The sequence below is a fragment of the Equus quagga genome, chromosome 1 (genome assembly GCF_021613505.1).
Source record: "Equus quagga isolate Etosha38 chromosome 1, UCLA_HA_Equagga_1.0, whole genome shotgun sequence".
NCBI lineage: Eukaryota > Metazoa > Chordata > Mammalia > Perissodactyla > Equidae > Equus > Equus quagga.
This window is the reverse complement of record NC_060267.1, coordinates 89,887,058-89,912,923: the sequence shown is the minus strand read 5'-3', so window position 1 is coordinate 89,912,923 and position 25,866 is coordinate 89,887,058. Positions and strand designations below refer to the sequence as shown.

The 25,866-nt window shown below is 55.7% G+C and overlaps 1 protein-coding gene across 3 annotated transcripts in view; it reads right to left on the bottom strand.

The window, feature by feature from the left end:
- PTPA (protein phosphatase 2 phosphatase activator) overlaps positions 1-25,866 on the bottom strand; it is a 32,316-nt gene that overhangs the window by 5,650 nt on the left and 800 nt on the right. Inside the window, exons 1-8 of one of the 3 annotated variants that reach the window (XM_046643870.1) lie at positions 25,169-25,429; positions 20,480-20,577; positions 17,240-17,326; positions 10,780-10,905; positions 8,951-9,068; positions 7,056-7,155; positions 6,031-6,155; positions 4,935-5,035 (exon numbers count right to left, since the gene is read on the bottom strand). In XM_046643870.1, the coding sequence (XP_046499826.1) occupies positions 4,935-5,035; positions 6,031-6,155; positions 7,056-7,155; positions 8,951-9,068; positions 10,780-10,905; positions 17,240-17,326; positions 20,480-20,577; positions 25,169-25,199 (786 nt within the window). In that variant the 5' untranslated portion in view covers positions 25,200-25,429. Of the gene's footprint in view, positions 1-4,934; positions 5,036-6,030; positions 6,156-7,055; positions 7,156-8,950; positions 9,069-10,779; positions 10,906-17,239; positions 17,327-20,479; positions 20,578-23,731; positions 23,860-25,168; positions 25,430-25,866 lie in introns of those variants that run through there. The other 2 variants (XM_046643861.1, XM_046643853.1) reach the window with 2 other exon arrangements.

Sequence of the window (25,866 nt, the reverse complement as noted above, 5' to 3'; positions counted from 1 at the left end):
CTGCAGCAAGGTCATGCTTGCACACATGCACACACATGCACGCAGATTCACGCACACGCACACACACACACATGCATGCACAGATTCGTGCACACACACTGCACACAAGGGGACCAGGCTACAACACCTGCCTGTGGGGAGTGCACACGCACAGGCACACATAAGTGCCAAAGACATGGACCCTCCTGGCCTGTAAGACCCACCGGGAAAATGTGAGCCCCGCAGTCACCCTCTTTCTTCCACAGCCAAAAAAGGGAAATGATTCCCACTGTCCACCGCATCCAGCAGCCTCAGAAAAATCAACGCTCCACCCAAGCTTCTGGTGCGCTCCCACCACTCGCCAGAGCCACAGAGAGCCCGCCAGCACCGGGACCCCCTCCCACTCAGGTAAACAGCAGCGGCAGCAGCCTGGACCCTGACCCCCAGGCCCGCACACAGGGGGCTTCCACCATAGGGTACTCAGTCTGCATCTGCCACAGGGGGAGTGGGAAGAGCCAAGGGAGGGGCCGTTCAGGGGAGGGCCGAGGCGGGTAAGAGCAAACCACACATCCCACTGGCCTGTGCACTGCCCGCAGAGGGGAGGAGGAAGAGGGGCAGACATGGCCAGGGCCCTGCAGCAGGCTCGGGAGGAGGGTCTGCTTAGAAAGCCAGCCTGACCTGGGAAGGGGAGGGCAACCAGGTGGCAAGGGACAGGCAGGAGGAAGGACAGCTCCATTCCTGGTCCCTCCTCTTGCCAAAGAGTTTGAGTCTCTGAGAAGGAAGAGAGAAATTCTGCAGCGAGCCCAGTGGAGTTCCCATGACATCAGAAACCACAGCACCGAGACAGGGAAGCCTATGTGCCTGAGAGTCCCCGCAGACAGCACACCTGTATTTACTAACGAGCAGCTCACAGTCCCCCTCGGCACGTCCCCTCCCGGGCTGATAAGCAGCCCTGACGCTGGGGTACAGGGCTCAGCACCCCGAGCCCCAGAAAGCGTCAGAAGAAGGCGCCTGAAAAGCAAAGAGGCTGAGCTGGCAAGGAAGAGGAGACTTGGACCCAAGCGGGTAGAAGGTTCCAGAAGAAGCTGTGTGTGGAGGTGGGGCTGGGGGAGAGCTGGTCCAGGCAGAAAGGATGGGCCAAAGCCATCTCTCCATACTGGACATTTTAAGTGTAAAGGCCCAGAAGTAAATAAGCCCCACCCTTTGGCTGTAGTCTCTACCTGGTGGCCCACTCCTGAAGGCCCCTCACTTCTCCAGCAGGCCAACTCCAAAAATGTAAGACTTAAGTCAAAAAAAGCTGCCATTCGGGGCCAGCCCCATGGCCTATTGATTAAGTTTGACGGCCCAGGGTTCAGTTCCCCAGGTGCAGACCTACACCATTTGTCAGTGGCCACACTGTGGCGGCAACCCACATACAAAATACAGGAAGGCTGGCATGGATGTTAGCTCAGGATGAATCTTCCTCAATCAAAAAGAGTAAGATTGGCAACAGATGTTAGCTCAGGGCGAATCTTCCTCAGCAAAAAAAGAAGAAAAAAAGCTGACATTTACCCTGGTCACCTCCCTCCCCTAGTCCAAGTCCCCAAAAAGCCTGTCTCTTCCCATGGGTTCAGTAACAGGGACAACAAGTACTTTCCACCAACTTTGAGGCCACAGCCCAAGGTGCCAGAGACAAAACCCACTCTGGTCCCGGAAGGGCTTCTCCTGGGCTAGTCCCTTCACCCAGAATCTTTCCCCTCCTCTCTTTATCTAAGGCTCGCTCCTGGCTCTAAGGCTCCCTCCTCCTACTGGGGCCAGGCCTCCGCGGAGCTTGGTTCCAACAGTCCCACTCAGTCAGGCTCCACCCTCTGGCCACCCCGCCCCTTCCCCAGGATCTCTGCCACGGGGGCAAGCACCAGCTCCAGCTCTCTCTTGCACACTTCCAGGCGCTGAGGAGCTCAGGGACCACTGGAGCTGTGTAACCAGGTTCACTCTGGACAGGGCCCATGACACACTACCCAGCAGGGACCCTGACTGGCTTCATCCCACAGCAGCAGCTCCAGGGAGCTGCTTAGCAAGGTCTCCCAGGCCAGGGCCGGAGGGTGGACTCGGGGAACCAAGAGGTTCTGCTTCCTGGGCCAGCCTCACTCACTAGGGGCATGGAAGGGGGGCCCCAAAAGGCCCCTCTGGCCTACTGGCAGAGCCAGGGGAGGCCGAGCTCCGGCGGAGCCCCATGGCTGGGCCCCCACCGTGGAAAGGCCCGAGATGCTGTTTCTCCAGAGGGGCTGCGCACCCCCTTCAGGGTGCCAAGGTCTCCCTAAGTCCTTCAGAAGGAGACTGTGCAACTCTGGGAAAGGGAAACAGGGAAAAGAGGAATCAGGGGTGAAAAGACAAAAAAAATCTAGCTCATTCTAGCCACAAAGGGAGAAGAGAAAGAACGAGAAGGAGCAGGCAGCCGCAGTCCCGCAGTGACCCCAGGGGAATCGTGTGAGTCAGAGCAGCCATATTGAGCAGGAAATTACTCACAGGCGCGTTCCTGCCTCTCCACTCCCGGGAGAATCGGCCTTTTGTAAATGGCTCCTCTGTCAGTGACGGGGGATGGGCGGGGGTGGGAGGCTGCACAGCGCCTTCCTGTCAGCTCCTTCCCTTCCAGCTGAAATCCGATCCCTCCCTTCCCAAAACTCCAAATTTAGAAGCCAGATTGAGGCTGAAATTCTGTTCCTGCTGCCCTGGGCTCTTAAAGGCGCCAGGGCTGCGTTTCCCAAGGCGGCAGAAGCCCTGCTGGGGCGGCCATCCTCCGGGATGCCCTGGGCTCCCAGGGCGGTCCCGGCCGTCCCTGGGGTGAGACCAGGAGGAGAAGGCGGTTCCATTTCCAACTTCTTCTTGTTTTGTTTAGCCTCCTAGTGGCACGGGCCCTGGAGACCTCCGGTCTGCAGGGGCAACCGCCCCCTTGCCGACCCTAGCATGCAAGACTGCACGCAGGCCTCCAGGTCCCTGGGCCCCAGGGTCAGGCCCTCGGCCTCCCTTTGTCAGGGGAAGCCAGGCCAGGTCACCCACCCACCGACGAGGGGCTGCAAACGTGTCTGAGGTGGACAGGGGCGGGGGGGGGGGAGGGGGGGCAGACAGAGCTGAGAACTAGCGCAAGGTGTGCTGGCGTGGGCGCCCTGGCCAGGGGTGGAGGGGACCTCATCACAGCCACCCCGGCTCTGGGGCACACCGCCAGCACCCAGTGGCGGACCACCAAGCCTGAGCACCCAGCCCCAAAGAGAAAACCAGGCCTTGCAGAGAGGGTGCGGGACCCCCAGGAGCTCTCGGCCTGCCCCCTCCCAGTTCACGCCTCTCCCCAAGCAAAGGTCACAAAACCCTCTCCTGGTTCAACGTGCCTTTAACGCCACCTAGTGGCCACTGGAGGATTTCCTCGAGCAGGGGAACTGGGTCCCACACTTTGGGAAAGCTTTTGGTTTTTTATACCGGCACCATCAACCAACCAAACAAAAATACAAAGTTTTAACCTGGAGTCAGCTCCCACGTCCCCTGAGGCCCGGCCTGGCCTTCGTCCTTGTCAGTCACTGACGGGGACCAGGCGCTCGGCCAGCCACCAGAGGGAGCCAAACCAGCGCCGCCTTTCACCCCTACCGGAGCAGGGGTGAGGCCGCAGCTCCGCGCAGCACACGCACCCGTCCCCCTGCTCCTCCAGCTCCTCCCGGGGTCTCCCGGGGCTCCGCAGACCCCGCATCCCACTCTGGAGGGAGCGCACGTGACTGCGCTCCCGGCAGTGAGCCAGGCCGCCCTGGAGTCCTCCCGACCTTGGGCCGGCTACTCTGCTGAAGGCAGCAGATCTCGCAGAATGAAGTGGTGGCCCCCAGCGCCAGCCCCGCGCCATTTGCTGACTTAGAAAAACGTGTCATTCCCCTCTGGCCTCTGGAGTTTGGTGGAGGCCTGAGCCGAATGCTGACCAGCAGGAGCCTGGAGCCCCGGCTGCTTAACCAGGCTTCTACCCCTCTCCGGGGGCTCAGAATGGGCAGCGGAGAGAGCAGCCCCCACGGGGGAGGGGGCGAGGTCCATGGCTGTGCCAGGGCTGTCACTGGGCCAGCAGACATGCATGCCGGCATCAGGGAAGAGAATGGGGGAAGGACTTCTCCAGACAGCAGAGCTGGGGTGAGCTTCAGGAGTTGTGCGAAGGGGGGGCGGCACACACAACTGTATACCAGGAAGGGAGGATGAAAGGTCCCAACACCTCCCGAAAGAGAGGCCCTGAGAACAGTGGGTCCCCACCTTTCATGCACAGTCATGTGGCCAGTGTGTTTAAACATAGGTCCAGCTCTCGTTCCCTAGGATTCTGATCCAGAAAGCTGGGGTGGCGCCCAAGAACCTGCTTTTTAACAAGCTCCCCAGGCAATCTTGAGGAAGTGGTCCAAGGCCGCACTGTGGGAGATCCTGCCTTAGCAAGACAGCACCACCCAGTTAAACGACCCCCACGGGGTGGGCTGGGGGACCAGGCCTGCTCATTTTCACCTCCGGCACGTCCCCTGGCCCATGTCCTCCAGCACTGACAGAGATGTGTCCCTTCAGCAGAAGTCTGTCCTGTCCACTCCAGTCCCTCCCACTCCTGCAATGGGTTCACCCTACACATCCACACACACACACAGCTCCCAGACCTGTGGGCCCCCCCACAAGATGCTGACACCCACGCACCCCCAACAATACCCGCCCTCCCTTCAGACCCGCTCTATGGATAACCGAGTCCGCCTAGTGACTGAGTCTTAGTCCTCGGCTCAGGTAGGGACCCCCAGACCACTGATGCAGGAGGAGCTCTGGGATGGTCAGAAGCTGTTTAAGTTCCCGGAGAGGCTTCCTTGCAAGAAGCCGCCTCCTGCGGCCAGCCCACCACCTTTGGGCAGCAGCTCTGGCTCGTCTACCTCCTTTCGCCCAGCCCGGAGGCGGCTGGCGCTTCTTGCGCACCCCCTTGCCCTCACCTCAGTGATGAACAGGATACACTCCAGGAACATGTAGTCCTTGTGGTTCTCATTCACAGCCTTCTCGTCGACGAAGTGCCTGGGCTCCAGATACGGGTGGTCTGGGAACAGCACAAAGGCCTGGGGTTCAGAACCAGGCGCTCACACCTTCAGGGCGCCTCAGCCCAGGGTGGACCACACCCAGCCCAGGGCCACAGCCCGGCCCACACCCCTCAACACCTGGCCTTGCAGGAAGAGTAAATGGCCACGTGTGTACTCTAGTGTACTAAGCTGCAGCTCTGCTTCTGTCTAGCTGTGTGACTCAGTTTCCTCATCTGTGCGCCGGGGCTAAGAGCAGCACCTCCCTCATAGGCTGCTGGGTAGCACCTGACAATCACAGCCACCGTAAAGCACTGCCATGGGGCCTGCACAGGAAGTGCTGCTCAGTGGTGGCAGGGTCCCGGAGAAGATTCCGGGAGCCAACTGACCTGAAGCCGTCAGAGCAGCGCCTGGCCCAGAGCCAGGCCTCCACAAGCAGTCACTTATTAGCATTATTGTGAGGGGAGTTAACCTACCCCAAACCAGAAGTTAGCACCTGCCTCGCCCACCGGCAGATCCCTCCCTCGCTCCGGCTTGCCTGGGGAAAGTGGGGGGCAACCCCCAGAGCGGGCCCACAGTGAGCGGCCCACCGCGCAGCACTTGGTGGCAGCTCCCTGAAGGGCTCACTTGCTCATGGCTCCATAATAACAGCAGATGACACTGGTCACCGAGTCAAAGGAGCCCCTCATTTTCAACATTAAACCCCGCAGCTGCTGCCAGGAGCTGGGCGCACTGCACAGCAGTCCATTATGCGCCAGGCGAGCGCCCTGCTCCAGCCACGTCACTTCCCATTATCTCGGAGGCGCCCTGCCCCCACCGCCCCCAGCCTGCCACACTGGCTGGCAGCAGCAGGTGGACAGCGAGCAGCCCCCATCAACAGCCGGTCTAATGGCTGCTTTACAAGCTGTCACTGTCCGCGCTGAGCAGGAAGAGAAGGGAGGAGAGAAGAGAGAAGGGCGGGGCAGGGTACAGAACGCGCCCTGGGGGGCGCAGGGGTACGCCTTCCCCGCTTCAGTACCTATCAGCTGCGAACTGCCCCAGATAAAGGGCAGAAACTGGAAGTCATCCAGGCCCCACACGCCCTGGCTGCCGGCTGGCTCCATCCTGTATGTTTTCTGGAGTTTCCGCATAACCTCAAGGTACCTACAAAGGAGGAGGGGGGACGGGGGAGCAAAAAGGAAAAAGCCAGTCTCACCCTTCAGAGATCGAGGCCAGAAGGGCCCAACTCAGATTGGAGCTGGCCTCCACTGCAGCGACAACCCACGTGTCCAAGCTATGCCTCAGCTGGGACTCTCAGATCACGCAGCTGTTTGTCTCCCCTACTCAGCCTCCTCCTGGCCCAGGAAAGGGGCAGACACCGACTGGGATGGAGGGGGCGCGGTTAGTGCCGTCAACTCCTGACAACATGTAAGGCCCTGGGCAGGAGCCTCAGCCTCCCCCACTTCGGCTCGCCTGTTGGAGCGCTGGCGGGGCAGGTCACCTCCTAGGCCCTCGCAGCGCCGAGCTCCAGTGTCATCAAAGGTGCATCAGACTGCCCCAGGAGCCCCCGTGCTGGCATCGCCAGGGGAGCCCAGAACAGGCACTTGTCACTCTCTGGTGACTGAAACACAGCCGTGCTGCCGGGCAGGCAGTCTGGGCGGTGAGGGGAGCAGGTCAGAGCTGGACTGGCTGGGTTCAGATGGCTGCGTGACCTCAGGGAAGAGACCCGACTTCTCTGTGCCTCGGCCTCCCCATCGATAAAATGGAAACGAGAGCTGCTCCTTCCAGGGCTGCAGTGGGAATTACGTGAGCTGCACAGAAAGCGCTCAGAACGCGCCTCCTCATGGCATCCGCCACGGGAGCACAAGCCGTCATCACGCGGCGTTCCCTTCACTGTCTGGACTGGAAGTTGAACCTGTGAGGAGTCTGGGACACCTGTCCACAGCCAGAGCTTGATGAAGACAGGACGAGGGAACCCTGGCACCTGTCCCCAGCCGGACAAGAACAAGGGCAGAGCCCTCGCTCAGCCACCAGGTAGCCACCCCCCGCCCTCCCCGCACTCACCGATTGAACACCTTGAAGACGATGGCTATCTGGTCGTCCACCCGGAGCACCCCGATCTTGCAGAGACAGCAGAGGAAGGCAGCAAAGGCAGCTTCGTGTCCTGGGGAGGAACCGCCGAGCTTGACAGCCTTCCAGAAACAGCAGTGGGACATGCCCTGTCTCACTAGAGCCCAGGCCGCTGATAGCTGCCCTCAAAGGGGGGAGGCCGACATGGAGACCACGGGGCCTCCTCCTTATCCAGAAAGACCTTTTAGGAGCTTTTAGGAGCTCCTAGCACTGTAATTCTACTCCTAAAAGGGCTGGGCTGTTGACTTCTTTAAATAGGCATTTTCTTGAATTTTGTAGATTTAAGTCAGTCATCAATGCCACCCTATTTATTGAGCACCCACTGTGGGTCACTGTCCACGTCAGGCATTAGGGGGACAGTGGGAAGAAGTCCCTGCCCTCGTTTGATAGTTTATGATCTATCAGGATGACAGACATTAAATATACAGTCACTTCTATGACCCCAGCTCTGAAGGAGAAGTATAGGGTGATAACTGGAGGATATCACAGGGAGATCCTGATATAAGGGCTCAAGAATGTTTCTCTAAGGAAGTAATATTTAATTTGAAATCTGAAAGATGAATAAGACTTGGCAAGGCACAGAAGGTGAGGGGAGCAAGAAGAGCCTTCTAGCCAGCAGAAACAGCATGTGCAAACGTCCTGAGGCAAAAAAAAAAAAAAAAAAATGATATATTTGAAGAACCCTAAGAAGGCCGGTATGGCTAAAGCAGAGCGAGCAAGAGAGAAAGTGTAACAAGATGAGGCTGGAGATCAGATAGGCCTTCATAGCCAGAGTAAAAAGCTCAGATGTTTTCCTTAGAGCAATGGGGAGCCACCAAAGGCTTCTAAGCAGGTCACCTTCTAAGCATGGTCACATTACAGGGTCAAAAGGCACCCCCTTCCTTTCCCAGTCATGTCAAATAGGAACGGTCAGCAGTACAGAAACCACCAACTGGACTTTGGACTGAATCCCACGGTTCACGGCATCATAAAAACACATTTCGAGAGAGGTGGGAAGAGAATCTTTCAGTGAGTTCCTGTCCCATTTCTGCAGAATGAAGGCCCCTCCAAGGGCCTAGAAACCTGTGAGCTGTAGCTTTCACCTGCACGGCTTCTGATCATGAGCAGCCCAGTCCAGGCCACCCTCGCTCAGGGGCAACCTCCACTCCCACACCCGGGAGCGCCTGAGGGCAGAGGGAACCCACCCTGCCGGCCGGCTCTCCTCACAGGGCGCCCGCTGGCCTGAGTCTAAGCCCCACCATGGAAGTCTCAAAACCCTTCACACCCCTGCTCCCCAGCAACAGGGGGAGCAGACGACAAACCTCCCCCAAGCCAGGCCGTCCGCCCCGGGTCCAGGCGCCTCTTGAGGATCCTGAGCCCCAGGCGAGGGGCGGGCCCAGAGCAGCAGGTCTTGTGCAGCCTGCTGTGGGTGGAGGAAGGAAAGGCAGGCCTCCCATGCAGGCTCCTCCTCAGCACCCTGGCCCGGAGAATGCTCCCTCCACAGCCCTCCGGTCCCTCCCTCTCCCTCCACGGCTCCACCCCTGCCTCCCCACAAGAGCTCAGGAGCACAGAGAAGGTGGCCAAGAGCAAGGGGCCCAGGGAGAGGGTGCGCCGCAACGCTGCCAGAGGCTCCCAAGCTCTTCCATTTCTCAAGGCTTCTGAGAGCGGTGGCCTCGAGACATAGTAAGTGCTCAGTAAGCTATTGTTTGGGTGATGATGAGCTCACAGAGCATCTTTACAAAGAACAGAAATCAGCTCTGTACAGACAGGCACCACACGTGTGGTGCCAGCGCCCCCTGGTGGAGCCAGCCAGAGCCGCAACCCAGAAAAGACCACAGCAAGGCAGGTACCTGTGCCGTAGTCAATGCGCGTGGAGTTCCCCACCGACTCCTTTAGGTAAACAGCCACCTCAGGCACAGCAGCCGCCAGATGGGTGGGGACCACCGTGGCCACCAAGCTTTCTGCTTCCTGATAACACAAGAGACACAAGGTGGTGGCAGCAGATTAGGCAGCATCCGATGGCAAGCGCCCAGGGGCAGCATCTGGCTGGAGCCCAGGATGCCATGCGAGCTGGGCCTGGCTCCCTGCTCCAACTGGTCACAGAAGGAAGAGGAGGGAGAGCATTTATGTGTACACAACAGAGGGACTACCCTGGGGTGGCTTTTTGTCTGCTGACACTTTCTCGAGAGGACAAGGTTCCAGGGGCAAGACAGGAGGGATCTGAAAAAAACCCACTCAGCTCTCCTATCACGTAACTCATTGACACTCCATAGAGGTCATCTTTCTTCATACTTCCAGCAACAGAATTTGTGCCATATGTCCACCAAAAGACGTATGCAAGGATGTTCATAGCAGCATTATTTACAGTAGCCACAACATGGAAACAACCCACAGCTGAGATGTCCATCAACAGTAGAATGGATAAACTGTAATATGTTTGTACAATGGAATACTACACAGCAATGAAAAAGATCCACTGCTACACAACTATGTGGATGAATTGCACAGACATAACATTGAGCAAAAGAAGCCAGACATGTATATGATGTTCGAAAACAGGCAAAATCGATCTATGGAGCAGAAGTCAGAGAAGTTTGGGGATACCAGCTAGGAGGGGCACAAGGGCCCTGCTGGAGTGCTAGAATGTTCTGTGGTTTAATACAGGTGGTGGGTACAATGGTAAAAACATATGTTAAGTTCTATCAAACTATACAGTTATGATTTGTCAACTTTAAGTTATAATTCAATAAAAATCTTTTAAAAAACCAAGAGTATATGCCATCTTAGAGTCCAGAGGCAGCCCCAGGCCGTTCTTAGGCAGGGACAGCATTTTTCTGGGTCCTTGGGACTCTCCTCTGCTCCATGTGAAAACACGGGGCCAGAGAAATTAGGACCCAAGTTTCTCTGAGTCCAGTCTGTGGTGGCCCAGGCATGAGAGTGTCTTGGAGACCTGGGGAGAAGCTGGACTCCCAGGCCCAGCCCAGACCCACAGACTCGGCCTTTCTAAGGATGGCATTGCAATCCTGCATTTTTATTTTTTGTTTGCTTTGAACAGGTATCACCTTCCTATGATTCAGAAATAAACATATTCTAAAAGGGAGGCATGAGAAGTCTCACTCCACCCCGTCCCTGTCCACCCCCCTCCCCTGCCCTCAAAAAGAAACTGCACCTGCCCATCGTGTGTCCTTCCAGTGAGGCTTCTCTGGGCAAACTGACAGATACAAACACACCTCTTTATCTTTCCTCCCTTCCTATCAAAAGGCAGCTTGCCGTGCGCATCCTGCCCTGGCTCCTCTGACCTAACAGTAAATCGCAGAGCCCTTCCCTGACTTCCCTAGTCGGTCTCCTTATTCTTTCTTACAGACCCTGGGGGGAGAGTGGCCAGCTGGCTGGATTTTATTTGACTGATCCCCTATCAGTCTATTTAGTTCTTCCCCTGAGAATGGACACCAGGGACACTTCCACCTGTTGTGAATACAAACGATGACCTAATGAACAGCCCCGAGCAGAGGACTGTGCATCCACATGGTGATTCCCAGAAGACGGCTGGGGCAGAGGGTAAATGCATTCATACTTTTGGTAAATGGAATTGCCATTTTCACAAACCCCCCAGTGATTTTGATCCGCCTGCAAGCTTTCCCCCTGCCCCGCCCCCAAGCCTGTCCTGCGGCAGCCTCACCTGGTCGAGTTTGGCATACCAGGTCCTATAGGCCTTGTTCCCAAACCGAGAGGGCTGGTCCACCGGAGGGGTCTCATCAATCCACTTGTCCAACGTGTTGAGAAGAGCAACCAGTTTCTCAATGGCCTGTGGAGGCAAAATAGAGGGGGCCAAGCCACAATGACCAGGGGCCCCGAGCCAGAGCCACAGAGGAGTCCCAACAGCTGCTGGCCAATGACCCCAAGCCACGGCACTAACTCGCATTCTCCTTGCTCTCCCCTTTCTTCCCAAACGTCCTGAATATGAAGGAGGGGCTGGGGGAACAGAGGGAGCTTTACAGAAAGGGACAGCACTAGGCTGAAGGGACAGGTGTGGCTTCAGCACCTGGTTTCTCCAGCCAGCCTATCCAGGAGGAGCTGGACAGGCGGAACGCAGCCCTGACCTTCTCTAAGAGATTTTATTGAGGTCTGCTGTTCAGCACACAATATCTACGCATCCCAGAAAACAGATGAAAAAGGAGAAAACAAAAATGACCAGTAATCCTGTCCCAGAAATAAACACCACTAACACTTTCACATCCTCTTTTATTTCATCTTTTTACAGTGTTTTCTCTTGCTCACCATGGTAAGAATTTTCGAGGCAGCTGGACCTGATTCAAAGCCCAGCTGAAACACCATTTAGTCGCTGCGAGACCTCGAGCCAGTGACTGACTCTCAGAGGCTGCTCCCCATTTCAAAAATGGGTGTGATGATAAGGACTTCGCAAGGCCCCTCCACGAGGCGCGCCGAGGCGGCGGCTCGCAGGCCTGCGTATCCCGGTGTGTCCACGCCCCCACCACACAGGGTGGCAGTGGGTCACTCCGCGCCAGTCCGGCCAGGCGTGGCCACTGGACGCTTTGCGCTGCAGAGCTCTTTGTTGTTCATGGTTGGGAATGGAGACTCGGTGTCCAAAGAGTTTAGGACGGGCCCCAGGCACACAAAGAGCAGGCCATGGGACTGTGCCACTGCTGCCACTGCGTCAGATGGGAGGTGACCCGTCCAGGGCCCTCCTATAGAGTCCTCCCGCCACCACCCACCCTCTGGGCTGACCCAACTCTGGGGTCGTGGAGTCCCGGCGCACCCATCTCTAACACAGGGAAGCGCCGTGGCCTGGGGGTGGGCAGTGAAGCTCCTGTCCCTTTGTCCCTCCAAGTCCCACGGGCCCCTCTTGCTCAGAGCCTAAGGACATTTTTGAAAATATAGGACATTTAGAAGCAAAACTGAATGTGAGTGTGTGATCACTGGAGCAGAGACCGTCTGTAGTCCTCTCTCTCGTCGGCCCTTCTCACCACAGAGCCTTTGCATAAGCTGCTCTTTGTGACTGACATGCCCTCGTTATGTCCTGGTCTTGGGCCGATGCCCCCAGCGTGCCTACTGAATTCTTCTCAGTCTCTTGCTACAGTGTTTCTTCCCTGAAGCACCCCCCCCCGCCCCCCTGCTGTGTCCCCCCCCCCCCCCCCCCCCCCCCCCCCCCCGGCCCTGCGCTTGTCACAGAGCCTGCAGTCTTCTCACCCATCAGAATGTCAGCTCCCTGAGAGCCAGGGCCCCACAACACAGCACATTCAAAGCAACTGCTTACAGTTGGACAAAAACGTTTTCAGATACACAGAGGAAAAAATTCAGAGTACAAAAGGGTGTGGGGAAAAACTCAGTGTCTTCCCACCCCTGACCTCCACGGCCTGGCTCCCGTGCCCTGGGGAAGAGAGAAGCCAGTTTCTCGGGTGTCGACAAAGAGAGTCTGTGCGTGTGCATCTAACGTGTTGATGTGTGAGCCTTTTACTCGGCACAGGTTGCAAAGTGTTCTCCATGCTCCCAAATCTAGACCAGACTCATCTGTTTGAACGACTGCACTGTACTTCGCTAGCACTCTAATTTATTTATGTTTCCCTTTGGTAGAAATTCGGGTTCTTTCCAGTCTTTCGTAACAAGCAGTGCTGCACTGCCTATCTTTGTACAAATGTCTTTGTACCCAAGCAGGCATATTTCTGTAGGCTAAATTCCTTAGGGCAGAAGTGCTAGGTCAAAGGGCTTTCCTTGGGGCGGGCCTTGTGGCCGAGTGGTTAAGTTCAAGTGCTCCGCTTCAGCGGCCCTGGGTTCGCCCGTTCAGATCCTGGGCGCGGACCCCAGGCCGTGGCAGCGTCGCACACAGAGGAACTAGAAGGACCTACAACTAGGATGTACAACTATGTGCTGGGGCTTTGGGGAGGAAACAGAAGGCTTTCCCTGGATCTCTAAACGGGTAAGTGATCCCTAAACAGGTTGTACCAAGCTACCCCTCCTCCAGCAAAGGAGGGAGCTCATGCCCCCATTGCCAATCAATGCTCGATCCTGCAGGCCTGGGAGGCGTGAAACCACACTTCACTGTAGCTTCATTTGTGTTTCCTAGAAGTGTAGTCGAACATCTCAATGTCTTTCTCTGATTTATTTTCATGGTGATCATCTCTACCACTAACATACTCATTTGTAAACCGGAAAAATCTCAATTTATTATAAACATGTATATATTTAAAAGCCATTCGTATTTCATATTCTTTGCCCATTCTTCTACTGGGTTGTTGATGTTATTGTTTACTAGGAGCATTTTACATACTAAGGAAATTACCCCATTGTCTGTTCAAAGTGTTTTTTTCCTAATCTGTCCTTTGTCTTTGACTTGGATTGTGTTTTTTCGTTTGTTTGTACTTATTTATTTTTGTCAGGTATTTAAAATCGCTATTCATTATTACTTTTTTCATTTATGGCTTCTCCATTTTGTGTCATGCTCAGAAATATCTCCTCTACTCCAAGATTATAAAACGTGATGTTTTCTTCTGGGAAAAAAAAAAAAGAATGCCTAGTGCAGCACCTGGCAGAGGTGATAGTATAAATTTATACACATCCGGACTCAAAAACATAGGTCACGGGGCACACACTGCTTCGCAGCCTGCTCAGCTTCCTCACGAACCTCGTTGCACGTGCACACGCAGACACAACGTCACGATAGCCTGTAACAAGTGAACAGCACTTCCTGGGCCGAAGCGCTGCCGTTTACTCACTGACTCCCTCTCTGGTCAATGTCTGGGCTGCTTCCGATTGTTCACCACCACAAACAGCACTGTGATGAACAACGTGGCATCCCAGCCTCTGTGGAGAGGTCCGCTCAGAGGAAGGGACGCGGGAACGCTCTGCGGGTGTGACAGCCTGCTCTCGCCTCACTGACACCTTTCCCACAGAAGGCAGGACAAAGGAGTGGAACCAGTGTCACAGGCCGACTCGTGCATGCGCACACAAAATGTCACTCCATGAGGAAATCAGGGGACACTGTCCACCCAAAACACAGGTCTGTGAGGGCAGCTAGGAAAGCGTTCCTCCCAGAGGAGGCTTGCAGCACGGGCCAGGAGGAAGGGCAACGGAGGGCTCGGGGAGCGCACGGTGCAGACGCAGGGACACTGGGAGTCAGGCAGCCGTGGGAGGAGAGACCCTGCCCAAAGCGGACCTGGCCACATTGACTGGCACAGATGGTGCAAGGAGACACCTCCAGGAGCTGCCGACGCTGGTAGGACCCAGCAGGGTGGTGCCCACAGGAAAAGTCGTGACCAGCAGGGCCATCATGGCGGGCCTGCCATTGCAGAGACTCCGCAGAGAAGTGGTCTGAGAGCCGGCCGCATATTTGTGGGGAGGGGAGAGGAGCGCTCGAGCTAAGGAATGCATGTCACCCCCGGCTGCACAGCTCCAGGAGGCATAAATCACATCGCAGTCCTTGTACAGCCCCCCTGGAATTGTGCCACAGGACAACGGCCCTGAATGCAGCCCGTCCTCACCCCTCTTACCTATCAGAGGAGAAAGGTCCCTCTGCGTCTGGCTGAGGCAGGCGGTCAGGGGACATAAAGCCGCCATGATGAAATGTGACAGAAAGTGCTGCCAAAGCCTGGTTTTATGAAGAACCAGGTCACCAGGAACGGCTGACAAGGACAGAGCAAGCCCAACGCCACGCAGCAACTAGGACTGAGGAGGGCTGGCCCAGCAATCCTGGCCCCAGGAAGCACCGGCAAGGCCCGAGGCCCTGGAGAGCTCAGTCTTTGGTGACACCGAGGGCACAGAGGTGGCGCTCCAGAGGCTGCCCCAGCTGCTAGCTCAGCTGGGCCACTGAATCATTAAAAGGCTCCCAGCTCCTCTTTCTGGAGAGGGCTTTCTGAACGCAAGGGGCTGCCTCCACTTTTGGCTCGCTGGGGCAGAGGGGTGGGGGGACTGTGGGCTGAGACCGCTAGGAGGCCGAAGCATCCTCTGAGCTCCCCTCCTTCTCCCCAGACCAGGGCTCCTTTTTGGATTTCATGGACCAGCAACATTTTCTCCAAAACTTTACTTGCCAATTTTTCATTTTGCTCTCACTTAAAAATTCAAACAGAACAACAACAAAAAATAAGCCTCCTACTGCCTATCACTTTTATGTTGCAAAAACTTTAACCCCCAAAGAACAGGTCAGACACAATTTCAAAATGAAGGAGAGCCTTCTACATATGGGCCTAGGCAATATCACTACACCGCCCTTCCTTGTTCCCTTTGCCGCTGGTCCGGAAGCCGCCACCCGAGGCCACCAGAGGCACTGGGCCCTCTCTGCGGCCACAGCTGCCATCCCTGCAGGGAGGCCCAGCAGCTGCACAGGCGGGAGGAGGCCCCCACCTGTGGGCCGAGGCCCTGCTGCCCCTGCCAGCTGTGGGCAGAAGCTGTAAGACCTCTGGAGACCAAACTAGTCACCTCTGTCCACCGAGTGAGGAGGAAGCCACCACCCGGCAGTGGGAGGAGCCCCAGCTCAGGAAGAGCCCCAGCTGAAGGAACAACAACGCTGCTGGAAATTAGAACTGAGGACAGTTAATGATAACAACAGCTAATAACGATAATGCCATCTAGTGTGTGCCAGGTGCTGTGCTAAAGAAAAACTCAGCGTGCAGGAGCTCAGCGAATCTCCCCAGGGGCCATGAGCAGGCCTGCGGCTCTTCCCACTCTACAGATGAGGAAACAGAGGGTCAGAGGGGACAAGGCGACTCAGCTCAGAAGTGAGAGGTCATCAAAACCAGTCAGCCTGCCTCTGGAACCCAAGCACTTAACCACGCTGCAACTCTGCCAAAAGAACAGCTCCTGAGCCAAGACAACACCTGGTGGGTGTGGACCGCCTGCCATCAAAGCCTCAAGGGCAATTAAGGGACCTGAGAGGGACCTGGCAGCTCAGGATCGGCTGGGGTAATTACAGTATTCTCCTTTAATTAGCCGTCCCACACCACATTCCCCAGCCCACTGAGCACAGCTGGACATCCCTGCCATGGGCTCAAGGAGGAGCCCTCTCCCTCCCCAGACATCTGTGCCAGAGCCAAAGTCCCAGGGCGCTGGGTGGGCCCAAGAGGAACCCAAGAAGTCATTGGTGGGTCAGCTCCCAAAAGAAAGCTGTGAATGCCCGGCTCGCCAGAAGTGACAGAACAGAACCTCAGCCACCCAGCAGTCAGCTAGGACCCAGGAGCAGGAGGGCTAAGAGGGCACTGCTAGCCTCAGGACAGACGGAGGCACTGGGCCAGCACAGACCTTACCCAACAGGCCGAGGCTAGGGCTGGAGAGCCGGGTGGGACAAGGAACTGCGAGAGGCCCTGATGTCTGAGATAAGAGGCTCAAGGTGGCTCTGGGCCAACTGTGACAGGAACCCATGAGGCCACTGAAGGCCTGGGACCCAGCCCTGGGAGATGGCAACCAGCCAGAGCAGACGGCCTGCAAGCGCACACTTTCCCCTGGGTATCGGCCTCCTCCCAGCTCCGCCCTCCCTCCAGAAACAGGCCCCTCTCTGCAGCACGGCCGTGGCCACGGAGCAGCACAGCAGCATGCACCCTGCCACTCAGTATTTCCGCTTCTGGGAAGAATCCTCAGGAAAGGACGCCCACAGATCTGTGTGCAAGGATGTCCAGAGCAGCGATGTCTAGGGAAACAACCTAAAAGCCCACAGTTAGGGGGCAGTTTAAACAAATAAGGGCTGGCTCAATGAGGCAGCCATGTACACAGCAGGAAAGGCACTGGGGGGCAGGTCTGGTGGCACTCCGCACACCACGAACGGGACTGCCCCTGGGAGTTAGGGAGGAGGGCTGTACGGGAGGCTAGTGTCATGCACGTCGCTGTCAGTCATCTCTTCAGTTAGCACATTTACTTCTTTGTGATCTTTTTTAATTTAAAAAGTCATATAAAGACATCAGTGAGCAAAAATGCAGGCTATAAAACAGTATATTTACTTTGATTCCAATTTTATAACTACCCACCTATTTGCAGATAAGACAGGATTAGCAATAGAGACACCAAAATGTCAACTGCACATGTGTTTGGGCAATCTCATTTTCTGCATTGGCCCCGTTGTGGGCACGAGCACACGTGACCCTGGAGCTATTTTTGGAAAGACCCTGCCCAGGAGGTGCCCGCCCACACCGGCCTACCTCAGAGACTGTGTACTCGAAGGTCAGCTTCTTCCCCTTCACGCCTTCGTTGAGGGTGAGGATGAATCCGATGTAGTCAGCGTACGCCTACCAAATAGAGCGGGTGTGGGGATGCGGAGAGTGGTGTCAGAGCCGGACTCTATGCCCTGGCCAGCCCCCAGCGCCCCCCGGTTATCAAAGGGCTCCAAGCTACCCCTGGCTCCCAAGCCAGCAGCAGGGGCCGTAGAAAGATAATGCCGAACAGCCCGCCCCCACCCTCCCTCCCACACTGCTGGCAGGCCGGGGACCACAACGACACCGGGACCTCCAGCCAGAGTTTCCTCTGTGCTCACTGATGCTGCCAGCACTTGACACAACCACCCCACAAGGCAGCCACTATCACTGGCCCCATTTTACAGATGAAACCAAGACTGCAGGAGAAGAGACTTGCCCAAGGTCTCCTAAGACCAAGATCTCATCAGACTGGAGCAGGACCCAGCCAGCCAAACTCCAAAGCAGAGTGGCCAAGTCTTCGGCCATTACTACCAGCCCACCCGGAGTCCAAGGAATACTACCAAGGGTCCCTCCCCGGGCATCTCCCGGATGTTTCCCCCATCAGACGGGCCAGACTGCCTGCTTGCAGTGCAGCTGCCATACTCCCAGGAGAAATTGTCTTCTGTGCATGACCAGGTCTCCCAACACACCCACCAGCTTCCAACAGGGCACTCTCCCCGCTGCAGGGCTGTAGGTCACACACAGCACAGGGTGAAGAAAGCACGGAGGTGCAGGCCCCTGGAGAGGCGGGTCTGGGCGCACGTGACTTCCCTTCCATCTTGTTTCTTCTTCATCCCTTTCATCTCTCGCTTTTTCCTTCCTCCTTATCCAAGCCTTACGGGTGCCAGGGGCATCCACAGCCAGCCCTGAGATGAGCCCTGAGCACCAACCCCCAGTGTCTAGAAGGGAGCATCCTTCTCTCATGGTCCTCCTGCAGCCCATGGAGTGGCCGCAGGGGAAGGGGGCGTCACCTGGCCGCCGGGGGGCACCCACAGCCACTCTCCTAGCCCAGGGCAGTCTGAGCCCTCGTCCTGACTGCAGCCAGGCTCACCATCATTCCTGCAAAGTACACTGGGGCGCAAGGAGAGGGAGCAGCAGGGGCTGCGTCACCCTCCACAGCGCTGGCTCCCACACAGGTCTGGGGCTCTTGGTGACTAAAGCTCAGGACGTTCCTAGGAACCTGACTGTGGCGAAGTCTCCACTGACACCATTTCGTCACCACGAGAGAACGACGGTCACGTGTGCTGCTCAGTAGGGCTCCCTGGAGGCCTGGCCCTGAGCCGCGTGCTTTGCGGCCTTTCAGTCATTTAAGCCCCCAGACGATGTTATGGCAGCGGGAACTGAGGCTTGGTCAAGTTAAGCACCTTGCGTAAGTCACAAGAAGAGAAAATGGAAACCCTGGGCTTGAAGCTCTGACCTCTCTGACCCCCGGCCCTTGTTCTTGACCACCGCACAGAGTCACCTGCATGGCTGCAACAGGTCCATCCACTTGAACGATGAGCTTCCCAGCGAGTGAACACACAGGCCAGAAGAAAACGTGGCTAACACTCCCTAAAGCGCGCTGGCCCCTGGAGAGGGCTGGCCAACTCTGTAAATATGTGAGGCTCCACAGGCCACACAGTCTGGCGCACAGGTCCTCACCTCTGCCCTCGCGGCCTGAAAGGCCATGGACAACGTATCAATGAAGCAGTGTGGCTGCACTCCAGCAACACTTTCTTCACAAAAACAGGCCCGGGCCAGGTGAGGCTGACAGGTGCTCCTCTGCTGACCTGCAGCCTCTGGCACAGCGGCTCCCCCGACGGGGCTCCAGAGCCAGGCCACCGGGGCGTGAACCTTTGCCATGTCACACTCACTTGCTCAACCACTCGTAGCCTTGCCACCTTGCTAAATTTCTTGGCCTTCTGGCCCAAGTTTTCTCACCTTCAAAATGGAGCTGAGTAGAGAGGCCGCCTCCCACGGTTCTGGGAGCATGAACTGAGCTGAAGTGCTGGCACAGCCCAAACACCCAGTCCTCTCCGGAGGACGTCCGGGGGAAAGCAAGGGGCTGAAGCCACGTCTGCATTCAGACAAACCTGCAAGCTCAGGGCAGAGCAGTGTTCTCCGCCTCCAGGGGACTGCTGACAACGTCTGGAGACATTCTAGGTTGTGCTAACCGGGGGCAGGCGTGCTACTGACATCTAGCGGGTAGAGGCCAGGAGGTTCCTAAACATCACGCAGCGCACAGGCCAACACAGAATCCTCCGCCCCAGATGTCAGCAGTGCTGAGGTTGGGAAACCCTGAGCTACAGCAACAGGACGACGAAGTATTCAAATGATGTGCTTTGAGCAAGAAAAGGGGCTAAAGTGTTTACCCTGGTGAAGCCTCGGCGAGGAATACAACTCAGAAAAGACAGGATAACCATCTCTGAAAGAGAAGCCAGACAGGCTCCACGGCCCCCAGGCCCAACAAGGACAAGGCCTGGCAGCTGTAGGGTTTGGGCTCGAGGCAAGCACAGCAGACTCCTGAAAGAGAGCCCACCAAGCTTGCTGGGACCCTGAGCCTGCCCTTCTGACAAGTGACAGTCCCCACCCCAGCTGACCAGACCAGGCGGAGGCACCTGGCTGGAGCGGGACCCAAGGCCTTCCCTGGGAATTAGAAAGTGGCTTTCTTTTTCTTAGTCCCAGTCTTTCCAGAAGCCTGGGAGCTACAGGCTGTTATCTTCTGCCCACCACGTGGACAGAGCAGCACAGAAGGCTGGTCCGCCCCCAGTGCCCTCAGTCCCAGTTCCCTGGCATCTCTAGGCTCAGCCCCCTCCCTGGCGAGGCTTCCATATGATACCCTCTCCCTTTGATACGCTGGCTCCCAGACTTGCTAGTACTTGCAACCCCAAGAATCAAAGGGACCCACCCTGTGACTGAGGACACTGGCGTTCAATCAGTACAACACTCAAGGAGCGGCAGCTTATGAGAGCCAGGAGCAGAACCCTCCGGGGTTACTCCGGCCCCGGCCCCAGAGAGTTCCCCACTAACGCGTCTCTGAGTTCTGCCCTGAGGAGGAGGGACAGCCAGCTCCCCGTCACCTCTCTCCCCAGCTTCTAACAGCTCTGCACCCAAGAGCAAGAAGGGGCAGGAGCTCGCAGCCCCAGTCATGCCCAGAAAACCACAGGCTTTGAAAAGCCTAAGCTTCTCATCCCAGTTGCGAGCCCACAGGGCAGACCCCTCCGGCACCTGAGAACGCTTCCACTTGCCCATGTCAGGAACCGTGTGGATCTCCTTCTTTGGAATGATGAAGTTCTGAGTGGCTGCAGGGGCATCCTCCGAAGAATCTTGATAAAGAAAATGCAAAGGCAAACAGATCAATAGAATCCTCCCCCCAGCACGCACACACGCACACACACACACGCACGCACGCGCACACACACACACACACACACTTTTAAACCAAGACTCCAACACGCAAGGCCAGCATAAACGAGATCAAGCTCCCAGGACAGAGTAGTGACTTGTTAAGCCAAACCCACCGGCCTCCTGCCTCTCCCTGCCCGACAGGGGCCAGGCAGTAGTGGCAACCCCTCAACAGCTGATCCATTTGGGGGCTCTGCCATGCCCTCACCTCCTGCTGCCCAACCGGCAGAACGGTTAGAAAAATAGAACCAAGTTGATCTTTTAGACAGAAACAGGCAATTCAAAGAAGAAAAAGAACAACAACAAATGGCCAATAAACATTTGAAAAAATTACCAACCTTCCAAATAAGCAAAGAAATGTAAATTAGATGAGATCACTTTTCCAAACCAGGTTGGCAGATCAAGAACATCGGGCAGTGGCTGCAGAAGGGGGAGCAGGAATTCTCCTGCACTGTTGGGGGGAGTCTCAGGTGGCAGAAGCTGCTAAGGGGGCAACTCAGCCCCGCCTGCATTCACCCACTGAGCCGCCAGTTCCACCTCCAGGAATCAACCCTTCAGATGTACTCGCAGAAAGAGACACACGTGTAAAAAGGTGCTAACTGCATCGAAAACATCAGAAACAACCCAAACGTTAGTCGATCAGGCGATGGGCAAATAATGATATGCCCACATAATGGAAATCTTCCTAGCTTTTAAAAAGAATAAAATCTAAATTACTGACATAGGAAAAACAGCCTAGATCTTCATAAGTGAGGAAAGAAAATTGTACTATATCAAATGTAATATAATCTCGCTTTTGTAAAAACAACTCTACAGGGGCTGGCCTCGTGGCCCCGTGGTTAAGTTCATGTACTCTGCTTTGGTGCCCCAGGGTTCGCCGGTTCAGATCCTGGGCAGGGACCTACACTCCGCTCATTAAGCCAGGCTGCGGCAGCATTCCACGTAGAACTAGAATGACCTACAGCTAGGATATACAACTCTTTACTGGGGCTTTGGAGAGAAAAAAAAAAAGAGGAAGATTGCCCACAGAGGTTAGCTCAGGGTCAATCTTCCTCACCAAAAAAAACTAAAAAAACAAAACCCCAACTCTACATACTAATATAAACAACACATATACTTATTAGCATATGCCTTGGGAAAACCTAAAGCATTAACCACCAAAGTTAATAATACTTGTCTCAAGGAGGTGAAATTTATAAAGGACTTCTGTTTTCTAACCTACATATTACTATTCAAAACTAGCATATAGTACTTTTATAATCAGAAAAAACCTTCTTCTTCTTCTTCTTCTTCTTCTTTTTGCTGAGGAAGATTGGCCTTGAACATCTGTTGCCAATCTTCCTCTTTTTGCTTGAGGAAGATTAGCCCTGAGCTAACATCTGTTGCCAATCTTCCTCTATTTTGTATGTGGGACTCTGCCACAGCATGGCTTGATGAGTGTTACATAGGTCCACACCTGGGATCTGAATGTGAACCCAACCACTATGCCACCAGGCCAGCCCCCACAAAAAAACCTATTTTAAGTGGAGTTTCTATATATTCAGAAGTTGAGGGAAAGGAAAACACGGGGCAGTTTAATGAGCCGTCCTAGACACACACTTGGCACCAAAGCTGATTGCTTACTCCGAATGGCCTCCCTAGCCAAAAATATCTTCCCCACACTGCAGGATCCCTTCACGCCGTGACACTGGGAGACGCAGCCCTCAGTCTCCTATCCAGAATTCCAAAATCCGAAAGGTTTTAAAAACCCAAAGGTTTTTTTTTAATAAGTTTGGCACAAAACCATTTGGTACTAAACTTAAACCTAAAGTGACATGAGAACATTTACAGGCTTTGTGTATCCCACGTAGGAAACTTATGTTTTGCTGCAGAATATTTTTGTTTGATTACGGGGCACTGCTTTCTGAAATCTGAAAAACTCTGAATCCCAAAATGCACCTGACTCTCGGGTTTGGGGTTGGGATTTGCGGACTGAATCTACTATTGGAGATTTGTTAGAGTAATAAGCATCTTCCTCTAAAAACGAAAATCTCCCGGAAGAGCAAAGGACTACCAGTCACTCACAACATAGTATAAATTTGTCTCATCCCCACCGTCTTCCTAAAACCGAACTGACATCAGGTGCATGGAGAAAAGGGGACAAGGACCTAAGAAGATTCTGGAACACATGACATTTGGGGGAATAGAGCCTGCCTGGAGAGGCCCTGAGGAAAGGAAAAGTGCCAGGAGACCTCAGGAGACAGACAGAGAATCTGAGATAAGAGCCATGCAAACCTCTGCCTAATTCAAAACTCAAACCAGGGCCCCAGAAAGAGACCAGAAATTCTCTTCCTCCTCCCACCTGTTCTGCAAGTCCTGTTCCCAGAACCCAAAATTGAGGACGCTGCTATTAGTAAACTGCTACTCTAAGTAAGATGCTAAATAAAAAACTTTATTAGGCTGGGAACCTAACCGCATTGTTTTTATGGGAAAGCATGTTCCACATTTCAACTAATCAACTTGCAAATGATCTTTGGGAATGCCCTTTCGGGAACTCGCTCTTTCTCTGAGAACCTGCAAGGGGATGTTTCACAAAGAGGAAGACCTCCAGGCCATACCCAACATGGTCCCAGGGGAGAGGCCACCTTGTAAGAAGCAATGTAACAAATCACTGATGAAACACACACAGGTCCCCAGAACATATAATCCCAAATCAAAAAAGAAAAACAAGCCTTCAAACTCGCAACTGTGATAAATGAAGTCAGACCCACAGTCTCTTCAGCCTCAGACTCGGTCTCTGACAAAGGTGCCGCAGGACAGCTGGATCCCCCTACGACATCTCAGTATAAGATGGAAACCTGCAGAGTCTTAGAGATGTTCCTTAAAAACCCCAGAGAGGATAATGTGTTATCATCTACCATTTGGGATCTGGTCTACATGTTCACCCTGGACCACCTCTGAGAAGGGTAACAGTAAATCCGCCTTTACTGACTGCCCACCACGCCCACGTTTCAGCCACATCAGCTATGGAACACACACTACAACTCTGAAGAAGGTATAGTCGCCCTATTTTAAGACAGAAGAAAACAGACTCACAGAGGCTGCGACTTGCCAGGCAAAGCCAGGTCTGTGTGACTCCAAAACCGAAGATTTTCACCACCACGCAGTTAAGTAGCTCTTTCCATTTGTTCCAAAACATCCTGTTTCAAACTTCACAGACAGACCCCCTCCAGGGAACCTGAATCTTCCCAGCCATAGACAGCCCGCCTGAGCCTTCGTCTCTCTGCAGATTCTCTCCCGCCACCACCCATTATCAGAGACAGTCACCTCCCTGATAATTCACCTTGCCTTGTATCTCCTGATGTCATTACCAGGATTTCTAAGGGGACACGCACAAAAGTTTTTGAACCACATAAAATAAACGTGTGGTTCCGAACGCAGTAACAGACCATAACAGACCTAACAGACTGGGCCGGCCCCCTCTGACAAAATTTTAAAACTGATCTGTGATCAGTCCTTTTTAGCTCAAGATAGGGGGTGGGCAAATAGCTTGTCCCTTCTCCAGGTTAAGGATCTCTATGAGACCCCTTCCCTAGCACCTCCACCAGTCATTTGAAATGAATTAAAAAGAGGCCACAGGGGCAGGCCCGGTGGCCCAGTGGTTAAGTTCCCGCGCTGCGCTTCAGCGGCCCAGGGTTTCACTGGTTCGGATCCTGGGTGCGGAAATGGCACCGCTCATCAGGCCACGCTGAGGCGGCGTCCCACATGCCACAACCAGAAGGACCCACGACTAAAAATATACAACTATGTACTGCAGGTGCTTTGGGGAGAAAAAGGAAAAATCAAATCTTTAAAAAAAGGAAAAAGAAAAGAAAAAGGAGATTGGCAACAGCTGTTAGCTCAGGTGCCAATCTTTAAAAAAAGAGGCCACAATGTAAATGAAAGCTACAGATGGTGATGCCAGAGGCTCTCGTATCTCCTTGCACAACCAGCCTTTTTAAACTACTGGTTTAGACGAGCAGGGGCAGTTTCTCTCCATAAATTCTCAGCCCCGCAAACTCCAGAGCCCGGCCTCCAAGAGGGAGAGAGGGGAGGCGGATGAGGGGTGGCAGGACGTGCGGGAGGCTGGAAAGTGGGTCGAGGAGGCCCAGGCCCACGGAGCATCACCCCGTACCCCGGGGGTAAACGGTCTCATAAAGGCGGCGGCCCCATCCCGGCAGCCTCCCCACCAGGTCAAGAGCTGACTTAGGCCCGAGCAGCCCAGAGGTGGACAAGGCCCCCCTTCTGGCCTCGGCGCTGCCCACCCGGCCCCGGGCAGCCCGGGCTCCCAAGTCCACCCACCAGCCCTTCGCGGCCCCGGGTCTTGCTCCCCCGTGAGCGCCCCTCAAGCCCTGTCCCGCCTCGGGGCCCGCGGCTCTCGCCCCTCCAGCTCCCGCGTCTCCCGACCCTCCCCTGCCGAGCCCCCACACCACACCCCTTCCCCGCCCCACGCCTGGCGCCGCCCCCGCGCCCCCGGCCCGCAGCCCGCCCTACCTGGCGGCGCCTGCCGCTCGCCCTCTGCCATCTTCCTCCCGCCGGAGCCGCCCGGATGCCTGCAGTCCCCGCTCACCTTTCGCCCTGGAACCCACCCTTCCTTTCTCCGGCCCCACGACGCGCTCACAGCTTTGTGAAGCGCGATGAGCACCGGCCGGCTATAACCGAAAACCGAAAATTAGAGTCACCCCGCGGAGACGCCCGCCATGTTGGTGCGGGGCACTCAGGGAGCATGCCCGGCAACGGCCGGCGCGCGCGCGGCCTCGCTCACGGGGCGGCGGCGGCCATGTTGGTGCGGGGCGCCCCGGCGCATGCGCGCTGACGGCCGGCTCGGGGGGGGGGCCGCCCCCCCCCACCGAGTGCGGCGGCCATGCTTTTGCGGGGCCGTCCGCGCCTGCCATCTTTGTGCGTGGCTCTGACCCTATCTCGAGGAAGAGCAGAGGACATTGCCCTGTCAATCTGGTTGTGCTTTCCTATCACTGTGAGAGTAACGGAATGAGAGGGGCGCACACCACTGCCTCCAACGGCTTGGACGGCGCTGGGAGGTGGGAGAGAGCGAGCTGGACATCACTCCGCCCGCCCCTCGCCCCTCGCCCCTCGCCCCTCGCCCCTCGCCCCTCGCCCCTCGCCCCGGGCCCCACCGCCTCGCGCGTCCGCCAACTGTTCTCTGCGCCGGGCCCCGGCCCCGCCCCGCGCCC